General features: G+C 47.4%; 1 protein-coding gene across 1 annotated transcript; it reads left to right on the plus strand.

Annotated features, from left to right (window-relative positions):
• The first annotated feature begins 571 nt into the window (after positions 1-571).
• On the plus strand, positions 572-7229 carry LOC112119610 (probable peptidyl-tRNA hydrolase 2). The gene is made up of 4 exons (XM_026659307.2): positions 572-688; positions 1089-1186; positions 1820-1934; positions 5488-7229. The coding sequence occupies exons 1-4, from the start codon at positions 593-595 to the stop codon at positions 5575-5577; spliced, it is 399 nt and encodes a 132-aa protein (XP_026515092.1). The 5' UTR covers positions 572-592; the 3' UTR covers positions 5578-7229.
• Positions 7230-10412: the final 3183 nt, after the last annotated feature.

The raw sequence follows: 10412 nt of genomic DNA on the forward strand, positions 1-10412 counted from the left end.
GGTGAGTGACGCTCAGGCCTGAGGAGCCCGCGCCTGGGGCTGGGAGGGGCGGGGGCGACTCTCAGGCCTGAGGAGCCCGTGCCGGGGGGGACGGGGACGTCGGGTCGCGGAGGGGGGGCGGGGATAGCGGATGACGGGGCGGATTCGTTGCAGGGGTGTGGGCGTGGCCGCGAATCACATGGAAGCGAAGACCAAATCGGATTGGCCGGGTCATGCAGGGCGCAGCCAATAGGAGAGTGGAGCGGCTGCAGGTCGCGCGGTGGGATGGAGGCAGATGAGGCGCTGCTGGTGCCGCTGCGGGAGCTGGGAGTGCCTGAGGCGGCGGCGCGCCGGGTGAGCCGGGGCGGGGCGTGGCTAGGGGCCGGGTGAGCCGGGGCTGGGGGGGGCCGGGTGAGCCGGGGCTGGGGGGGGCCGGGTGAGCCGGGGCGGGCGGGGCCGGGCTCATGCCGCTCTCTTCTCTCTCTCCCCCCCCCCCCCCCCCCGCCCCGCCCGGGGGGGGGGCCGCGCGCGCCCCCCCCCCCCCCCCGCGGGGCGGGCCCCGCCCCCCCCCCCCCCCCCCTCCCCGCGCGGCGGAGCCCGGCCCCGGCGGCCCATGCCCAGGTTTGTTTTTCAGGAGCAGGCGGATGGCGGCGGCTGCTACAAGATGGTGTTTGTGGTGAACACGGAGCTCGCCATGGGCGTCGGGAAGGTAACGTGCCGAGCAGCCGGGAAGCCCGGATTCTGGCCGGCCAAGCTGCGGTGCCGGGGGTGGTCGCCCGCCCTGCCCTGACTGCGGAGCCACCTGTGAAAAGAGCTGGGTGCCAGCTCAGTGCGTGGCCCTGGAAAGAAGGACCTGGCCTCCCTGTGCTGCTCTGCCCAGTTGCCTTGGGTTGCACACACCACTGAGACCCGAATAAGCACTTTGTTATGGAGGGGAAAATGATCTTGTCTTTCTCTCCCCCCCACCCCCCCAAATCTGAGAAGGTGATGGGACTGCCTCCTGCTGAAGGCTGTACGTGAATGCAGAGGACTTGTGCCCCTATTATCACACCAGTGGGAGGAGTAGCTTCAGTGGCTCACCTGTTCAGATGTAATGTTTCCCCTTACAGATAGCAGCCCAGGTCGGACACGCAGCTGTTGGCCTGTACCAGTTAATACAGGAAAAATCCACTGGGAGGGAGATGATCTGTCAGTGGGATGAATATGGGTAAGATGATAGTGTGTGCGTGATAGACACGTGTCCAGCCACCCTATTGAATATATGTTGTAAAATTCAGAGAGAAAACGGAGCGCGCTGACTCATGTTGGTCAGGCTTCCTTGTTGGGAGGGCGGGTGAAGGATTGAAATAACAGGCAATATCAAAGACTAAGCTTGAGGGGCAGCAGCAGCAGAGCTTTCACAGCACTTCACCGCATTTCCCTTGGTTGTCCCTCTTAATATCCCCTTTCACTCATTTAGCGTTCACTCTAAATGGTTCTTCAAACAGTTGTCTGAAATGGGTTAAACAGATAAAGATAAGTAGACCTCAGAATGTTCTCGTTCTACTTGGTAGTTGAAAGGGCCAAAGGAGGGAGGACCCTTTCTGATCTGGGCTTTTTGTGTCTCTTGTAGATAATTTATCTGAAATTTAACTTAATAAATTAATCTAGAATAACTGTTATGCTCCTATCTGAAGCAGGTGGTTTGCAGTTGCTAGATGAATGGGAGATGGATCTCTAACTCTTTTGTTAGGCCAATGACTTCCTTAGCTTGTACACTGCTCCCCTAGCCAAGCAGCCTGTGATAAGAGGTCACGGGATAGTATGAGCTCTTTCTGATCACTTGCTTTTTCCTTGTTAGTGCGAAGAAGGTTGTAGTTCAAGGATCAAACACTGCCCACCTGATGGATTTGCAAGCATTGGCTTTGAGCCTGGAGCTGCCAACATACTTGGTGCAGGATGCAGGGAGAACACAGGTAACCAAGCTAGGAATTGAGTGCATGTGTATAACTAATACAACACATTCGGCACTTTAAAAGGGCCAATGTCCCAGAGCTTGAAAACAATTGTGAGCAAAACTGATTGGGAGGAAGAATTTAAAACAATATGAATAATAATTGGAAGTCAGTCTAAGAAAACTTTACTAGATGTCTTAAAAACCCCCATAATTCAGCAATTATTAAATGATTCTTCAGTTACCTTGTTCTAGTTAAGGGATTTGAAAGAAGTGATAACATTTTAAAAAAAAAAGCTGGAAGGGGAAAGTAGACACTGGTAGCAATGACAACAAATTAGCAGTTATAAAATGAAGACATTGAAAAGGGAAGCCAAAGAAATCAATAAAAAGAAACCTGTAGCTTGTAAGGCTAAGGACAATAAAAAGGATTTTTTCAAATATCCAAAACAAAAGAAATTCTAGCAATGATGTAAGTCTATTGTTGGATAGGGATGGTAAAATCATAGAATCATGGGACTGGAAGGGGCCTCGAGAGGTCATCTAGTCCAATCCCCTGCACTCATAAGTATTATCTAGACCATCCCTGACAGGTGTTTGTCTAACCTGCTCTTAAAAATGTCCAATGATGGAGATTCTACAACCACCTTAGATAATTTATCCAAGTGCTTAACCACTCTGACAGTTAGGAAGCTTTTTCTAATGTCCAACCTAAACAGCCCTTGCTGCAATTTAAGCCCATTGCTTCTTCGCGTATCCTCAGAGGTTAATGAGAACAATTTTTTTCCTCCCTCTGCCTTATAACAACCTTTTATGGACTCGAAAACTGTTATCATATGCCCCCGTCTTCTCTTCTCCAGACTAAACAAACCCAATTTCTTCAATCTTCCCACATAGGGCATGCTTTCTAGACCTTTAATCATCTTTGTTGCTCTTCTCTGGACTTTCTCCAATTTATCCACATCTTTCCTGAAATGTGGCGCCCAGAACTAGACACGATACTCCAGTTGAGGCCTAATCAGCGCGGCATAGAGCGGAATAATTACTTCTCGTGTCTTGCTTACAACATTCCTGCTAAGTCATGCCAGAATGATCTTTACTTTTTTTGCAACAGTGTTACACTCTTCACTCATTTAGCTTGTGATGCCAACAATTATGCAAAAAAGCAGAAGTGTTCAATAAATATTTGCTTGATATTTGGAAAGAAGCTGGATGACTTTACATCCTACCATGGTGATGGAAAACCTACTACTCTGACAGTAACTAAACGGTGTTAAACAGCAACTGCTAAAATTAAACATTTACAGATATCTTGCACCCATGGGTCCTAAAAGAGTTGGTGGAAGAACTCTCTGAGCCATTGATGCTGATGGTTAAATATTGGAACACTCTGGAAGTTCTACAAGATTGGCACAATGTTCTTCTTTCTGCCAATATTTTAAAAGGATAACCTGAGTAACTTCAGGCCACTTAGCCTGACATTGCTCCCATATAAAATAATGGAACAGCTGATCTGGGGTGCATTCAGTAAAGACTTGAAGGATGGTAGTATAGTTAATACCAATCAACATGGCTTTATGGAAAATGTCTTGTCAGACAAACTTGAGATTATCAGCCAAGTTTATAAAGATAATTGTTAACACCATGTACTTAGACTTCTGTAAGTCAAATGCCTTAGTACTCACGACTGTCTGAAAATATATATCTGCAAAATCATGAAGCGAATAATAAATTTAAATTGGGGAATTGTTATCCAATAGAGATGTTTCTGTTTGGATATCGCAGGAATCTGTTCCTGGGTCAATGTTATGTACTGTCATTACCAACGATTTAGAAGAAAATATAAAATCATTGTTGGTCAAGTTTGCAGATGTCAGTTTCAATATAATGAGGACTGCTCCAGAACAGAGCAATGTGGAGTGTGTGGTAACCTGGAATCACTGGGGGGAAGGTGAGGAAGAGTGTGTGTGCACCTGTGAGTGAGCATGCCTGGTTTGAGCATTGGCCTGCTAAACCCAGGGTTGTGAGTTCAATTCTGGAGAGGGCCATTTAGGGATCTGGGGCAAAAATCTGTCTGGGGATTGGTCCTGCTTTGAGCAGGGGGTTGGACTAGATGACCTCTTGAGGTCCCTTCCAACCCTGATATTCCATGATTCTATGCCAAACACAAGGTCATACATCTAGGATCCAGGAATGTAGGTCCTAGGGATGTAAAAGGTTAACTGCTAAGCATTAAGCTTACCGTTAACCGAACCTTAACCATTGGCCCTGGCCTCGTCGGGCCAGCGGCTGGACCCACTTGTAGGCTGGAGGACTGCATCCTGGAAAGCACTGACACTGATAGTGACTTAGGGACCAGGGTGGAAATCAGCTGAATGTGAGGTCCATTGCAATGTTGTGGTTGAGCTAATGTGATCCTTGGATGATGCAAAAGTAGGGAGGTGGTATTAACTTTATATACAGCATTAAGGAGACTATTGGAATACTATGTCCAGTTCTGGTGCCAACACTCTAAAAACATGTTGGAAAGGGTTCCAACAAGATCCCCAAGAACGATTTGCGTTCTTACTGTGTGTACTTGCCAGACTAAAAAAGCTAAATCTATTTAGCTTATCCAGGAAGTTGAAGTGACTTGATCAATCTATAACAGGGGTGGGCAAACTTTTTGACCTGATGGCCACATCTGGGAATAGAAATTGTATGGTGGGCCATGAATGCTCACAAAATTGGGGTTGGTGCGGGGGGGTGTGTGGTGAGGGCTCTGGTTGGGAGTGGGGCCAGAAATGAAAAGTTAAGAGTGGGAGGAGGCTCTGTGCTGGGGCACAGGCTCTGGAGTGGGGCTGGGGATGAGAGGTTTGGGGTGCAGGAGGGTGCTCCAGGCTTGGATCAAGGGGTTTGGAGGGCAGGAGGAGGCTCAGGGGCGCAGGCTCTGGGCGGCACTTACTTCAAGCGGCTCCCAGAAGCAGCAGCATGTCCCTTCTCCGGCTCCTACGCTGAAGCGTGGTCAGGCGGCTCTGCACACTGCCCTGTCCACAGGCACCACCCCTGCAGCTCCCATCAGCCAAGGTTCCTGGCCCATGGAAGCTGTGGGGGTAGCACTTGGGGCAGGGCAGTGTGCAGAGTGGAGCCCCCTGGCTGCCCGTATGTGTTGGAGCCGGAGGGGGACCATGCCGCTGCTTTCGTGAGCCATGTGGAGCGGCCCCCGCCCCAGCTGGAGCACTGGAGAGGGGCAAGCCTCAGACCCTGCTCTCCAGCGGGAGCTCGAGGGCTGGATTAAAATGGCTGGCGGGCCGGATCCAGCCTGCAGGCTATAGTTTGCCCACCCTGATCTATAAGTACCTACACAGGAAGAAGATTTGATGGTGGAGGACTCCTGTCAGACCAAGGCAAGACAAGATCCTATGGCTGGAAACTGAAGCTAGACAATTCAGACTAGATAGGGTGCAAATTCTTAACAATGAGGATGATTAATCATTGGAACAACTTATGGACATGGTGGACTCTCACTTGAAGTCTTTAAATCAAAACTGAATGTTTACCATCATCTGAAGTGCATGCTTATCTCTCCACTGTAGGTTCCAGCTGGATCTTACACTGTCCTTGCCATTATCGGAGAAGAAGAAATAGTGAATCAGGTGACTGGGAAGCTGAGGCTGTTGAACTGAGAGCAGCACCAAAGCCTATTATTTTGTGCTGTACCTGACTACACGCCATGGAATTTGCAAGCAACCTATATGCAATGTGGAGAAAGAAGCACCTGTTAACAGCATCTCAGGTCCTTCATCGAGTCATGGGAACCAGACAGCTACTCCCCTTTCTGCCTGCTGAAGCTGCAGGGGAAGCACGATGCTAGGGTGAGGAGGCAGCACTCTTCCTTCCATTTGAAGGAGTCTGTCTTGCTAGACCAGGACTGTGAGAGGTAGTATTGCTGCTCTACTGCAGGTGGATTAGAGAGACTGCTGCACATTTCTACCTCTAGCTTCCCTAGAAATTGTCTTGGAAAAACAAGGCTTGTATTTTCTGAAACATGCTTATGAACAAGATGAAATTCTGACAGATACCTTGCCTTTCCTTGAAGTCTCTGTGGTGAGCTTGTGGCTCTGTTCATTCCCACTGTTGATACACCCTGAAATGCTAGAGTTTTATTGAAATCCAGGGAATGTGCACTGCCATGCTTAGGATGGGAGCGCTTTTTATTTTTGTGGAGGGAGGTGTATGTCCTTTAATCTCTTGCATAAAAATGGGTTTCAAATATTGGATGATTAAATGACTAAGAACATACCCAGTTGTACTAGGTAGGTTTATGGGGGTCAGCTAGATCTGAAGGGAGAATAAACCCTCCTGTTTCAGAGCTGGGAAGAAATTTCCCTTATGGGCAGGTTATTCCATAATTGCCTTCTACAGGAATTTCTTGCACTTACGTATCTGAGACTGGCCATTGTCAGAGAGGATGTAGGACTAAATAGACCCTTGGTTTGGCAATTCCTATCCTTCTAAAGCCTATTCTGGCAGTATAAACTGAACAGTGGCACAGATGCAGGCTTGATCTCGTTATGAAATGTACTGTTGAAATAATTACTCTAGGTGAGGAAAATGGGCATTAAATTAGGGTTAATATTTCACATTCAAGAGGGGAGGGAGGTAATTTTTTCCCCCAGCCCTAACATCCTGCTTTTAGGTCTTGGTTGTGGTTTTGTAGCACATGTGCTTAGGTGGAATTTCTAGTGAACTTTATTCAATCCAGTTGGTAGAAAATAGCCCTGGGTGTTTTGGGCGACAGTAATGGCTTTTAGTTATGTGTAGGCTTGGCTGATTGTGTCTGTCTGTAGGTACTGGCCCATGGCGGCAGCATCCAAGTTTGCATGGTTCAATAATGGGTTTGTTTTTTTTTTTTTTCTCCTCCCATAACACCTCCATTCCCAGTACACCGTACACACAGTTCCGGAATTGGAAGTGGTGAAACTGGCTGTCCCATGAACTGGATCTTAATACCTGTGGCCTGAACTTCCAAGACACCTTGTTTTTAAATGTTACATGTACTGAGGGGGGAAAGAAGCAGAGGCATTGCTTTGTCATTAGGCTTGTGACCAGAACCTGCTCAGACCTCCTGTATTCCTATGGAGAGGCTTTTGGCTTACAGGATATGGTCTCCACATTAAACTTGGATGCTTGTTAATAAGCAAGGTGTTGACGTGCCTGAATAGTTTCTTGGGGGTAAATCCTCATGCTTGTCTGTAGTATCGGTGTTAGAACATAAGAATGCCATACTGGGTCAGACCAAAGGTCCATTCAGCCCAGTATCCTGTCTTCCGACAGTGGCCAAAAAGGAATGAACACAACAGGTAATCATCAAGTGATCCATCCCCTGTCATCCATTCCCAGCTTCTGGTAGTGTAGGTGCTTAAAGTTCACTAACAGCACTTATTATCTGTTTGTACTTCACCTGCATAGCAAATTTAAGACTTTTCATCAAATTGTAGGCATGTGCCCATGTTGCAGATGGCAGTAGAACGCGCAAGCTGTTATGGTATTAAGATCCTTTGCTGGAGAAGAGGTGACACAGAATTTTTATGGCAGTCACAAACTCCCTGAAGTCAGGGATGACTTTTAATGGAAACAGTGCTGTTAAGCACACAATTATCGAGTACATAATGTTGGATATTTATAGTTAACTGTAGCTGCCTAACAACTGGTGGATCTGTGTTCTGCATCATATGTTCATTTAAGGAGGGAAGATCGAAGGTTTGTGAATGGGAACTGATGGGTGCAATCTGAATAAGACACTCCACCTGTAAGAGTTGGAGGTGCCCTTTGGAGTGGTAGAATAGCATTACAACTGAAGCACTAGACCAGGACTCAAGACATCTGGATCCAGTGCCTGGTTCTGCCACTTTCTCCCTGTTTGTTTGCTCACTATCTATAGAAATAGAGGGTGTAAAAGTACGTAGATTTACAAAGCGATGCTGCAGAATAACCGTGCAACTTACATTGCACTAGTGGCCAGAGGCTCTCAGCAGCTCCTCATTATGCCCGGTGCAGTACAAACCTGATATAGTCCCTGTCCCAAAAAGAGGTATTTCCTGACTGTTGTACTGTTCAGGTTTGGCTTTGTTACAATTTGTTTATTTGCCTTCAGGAAGAGAATAGAATATTCCACTGCTGCTTTCCTTCTTCCACTTCCCTTTTCATGGGGGAAGGGAGAGTGGTTCCTATAGTTGCCTGGCTTATTCAGCACTCCCTTTGATGTATGACTCGGGGGTAGTACAGGAAATGCTCTTGTGGTAGATTCTCCATTTGCTTTGGCTAAGACCCTGGGAAAAGGAGAGAACCCACTAGTTCAGTGGGGTCCTGAAGCAGTTGCATGTTGAATGATAATTTGAATGACTGCATGTTTTGAACATATCTGATAAGAAAAAAGTGCACTTGAATTCTTGCCTGCTGATACCAGATTTGTTTAGGCTTTTCCTGGGTAAAATGTGAGCACAGCTGTCGGGTATGATTTGGTTACAACATCTGCTTTGGAAGAATCATCAGATGAGACGCTGAAAGTTCTGCATAGTCACCCTTGTGCTCTAGGTAAAACCAGGAGGACATGTGGCCCACAGCAGTTCAAGATATTCAGTGCCAGACTGTGTCTCCTTCCAGAGTTTGAGACTGTTCCACGTGACATCACATGATGATGCAGCTAGAGAATTTTAATGCTTAGGAAACCTTCCAACTTCCAGAGTTTCCCTAGATTTTTTTTTTTTTTTTTTTTTTTTTTTTGGCAGGGCACTGCACCAGAGAGGTGGGAGAGATTGCAGACAATCTCACCCCAGAGTCTCATCTGGCTCCTGCTGCTCTAGGTGGCACTCCTGTTGTGTCCTGTCTGCTACTCTCAGTGGATGCAGCAACAGAGAAATCTTCAAAGCAGCAGTAGTGATGAGGTGGAAAACCCTTTGCCACAGCAGCTTTGCTAAAGAGGCAGTAGGTAGGTGAAGATATCGAGACTGTCTGTTGTGGGCCAGGTGTGGGTGGGGAGATGGCATTTGAAAGTGTCATGGGGAGAGCAGGCCATCCCCTTAGAGTGAAGGTAGCTAGACTGGAAAATGGGGCAGGGTGCCTGCTGTAGTGGAGATGCGGATTTCACTGGAGAGTGCTGAGCATGAGTTGACTCACTGAGAATCCTAAGGGTCAAGGCAAAGCTTGAATAAACTCTGAATTAAAGAACATAATAGACTTGTTGCAGTATAGAGGGGAGTAAGATGCCACTTCCTGCTGTGCCCTAAGTGCCCAAAATGACTTCTTTACAATATGTATCTTGTCCTACAGTGTGTGCAGATACTGCATTTCCTCCACAAGATGGCCCTCGATTGTATTTCAGATCAGACTCAGAAGCTACATCAGTTCTTTATGTTCTCTAGATCCTGCAAGAGGATGGGAGGAGTTAGGCTGTTGCATTATATGTCTAATTGTAAGTGAATCAGGCTTGAGTTTTTGAATAATTTTTTTTCTAGCCTTGTGCTGACATCTTTGAGATTAGTGCAATGACTAAAGTGACAGGAAGCATGCTGGCTGCACCGCTATTAGATGTTCTCCATTTGGCACAGGAACAAAGCCATGAGGAAAAAATGCATTGCCAACAATGTTCAGTAAAAGTAACATGAAAAGGTAGCTTGTACTAGAGACACCACCACAAAGACTGTGGGGTAGATGAGGCCATTTTTTCAGTTGAGAAGTCAGTGAGGAACATGCTTCAACCAGACTCATCCTTCAGCTGCAGCTAGGAATGAGACTAATTGTAGGTGCAAAGAGGTGACCCTAGCACACTTTACGTTATAATTAGGCTCCCTCAAAGCATCAAGGAATTAGTGTTCACTTTCCTACAGCAAGAGGAGACTGAGTTTAGAGGGCATAGCCTAGCCAACAGGTGCATGTGCCTTTTCCTCTGTGAGCTGACTTCCTCATGCAGAGGCCTATGAGCAAATCATTGCCTTGTGCCAGTCTTGGAAAATTGTTTGCCTAGGACAGGTCATTCCTTTTTTTAGAGGGGCAAACACATTTGTCACACTCTCCTTATCACAATCATGGTGTAAAAAAAATAAAGGGCCAGCAACTAACCTTCAGTTCGTATGTGCTTCACTAAAGGAGGAGTTTAACACTGAATCATCTGCTGCCAAGCTTTTTTCAGGACTCCTCTGAGCTGTGCAACTCTTGGCCAGGGGATGTTGGTGAGGCCAAGAATTGTAGCAAGACTGAAAGAAGGATTGGCTGTTCTGCTGCCTAAGAAGATTCGCAGTTATGTAAAAGGTTTAAAAAGGCACGAAGCCTTTTGCTGCGGGGGGTTTCTTAGCCCCCCCCCGTGATTGCAGCTCTGCCTGGGGCGGGGCTCTTAGCCCCCCCCCCAGTGATTGCAGCTCTGCCTGGGGCGGGGCTCTTAGCCCCCCCCGCCCCCCCAGTGATTGCAGCTCTGCCTGGGGCGGGGCTCTTGCACCGGCTAGTGACTGGAGCGAGTCTCGCC

This window comes from Terrapene carolina, unplaced genomic scaffold (assembly GCF_002925995.2).
Source record: "Terrapene carolina triunguis isolate 2854851 unplaced genomic scaffold, T_m_triunguis-2.0 Scaffold627, whole genome shotgun sequence".
In the NCBI taxonomy this organism is placed as follows: Eukaryota; Metazoa; Chordata; order Testudines; family Emydidae; genus Terrapene; species Terrapene triunguis.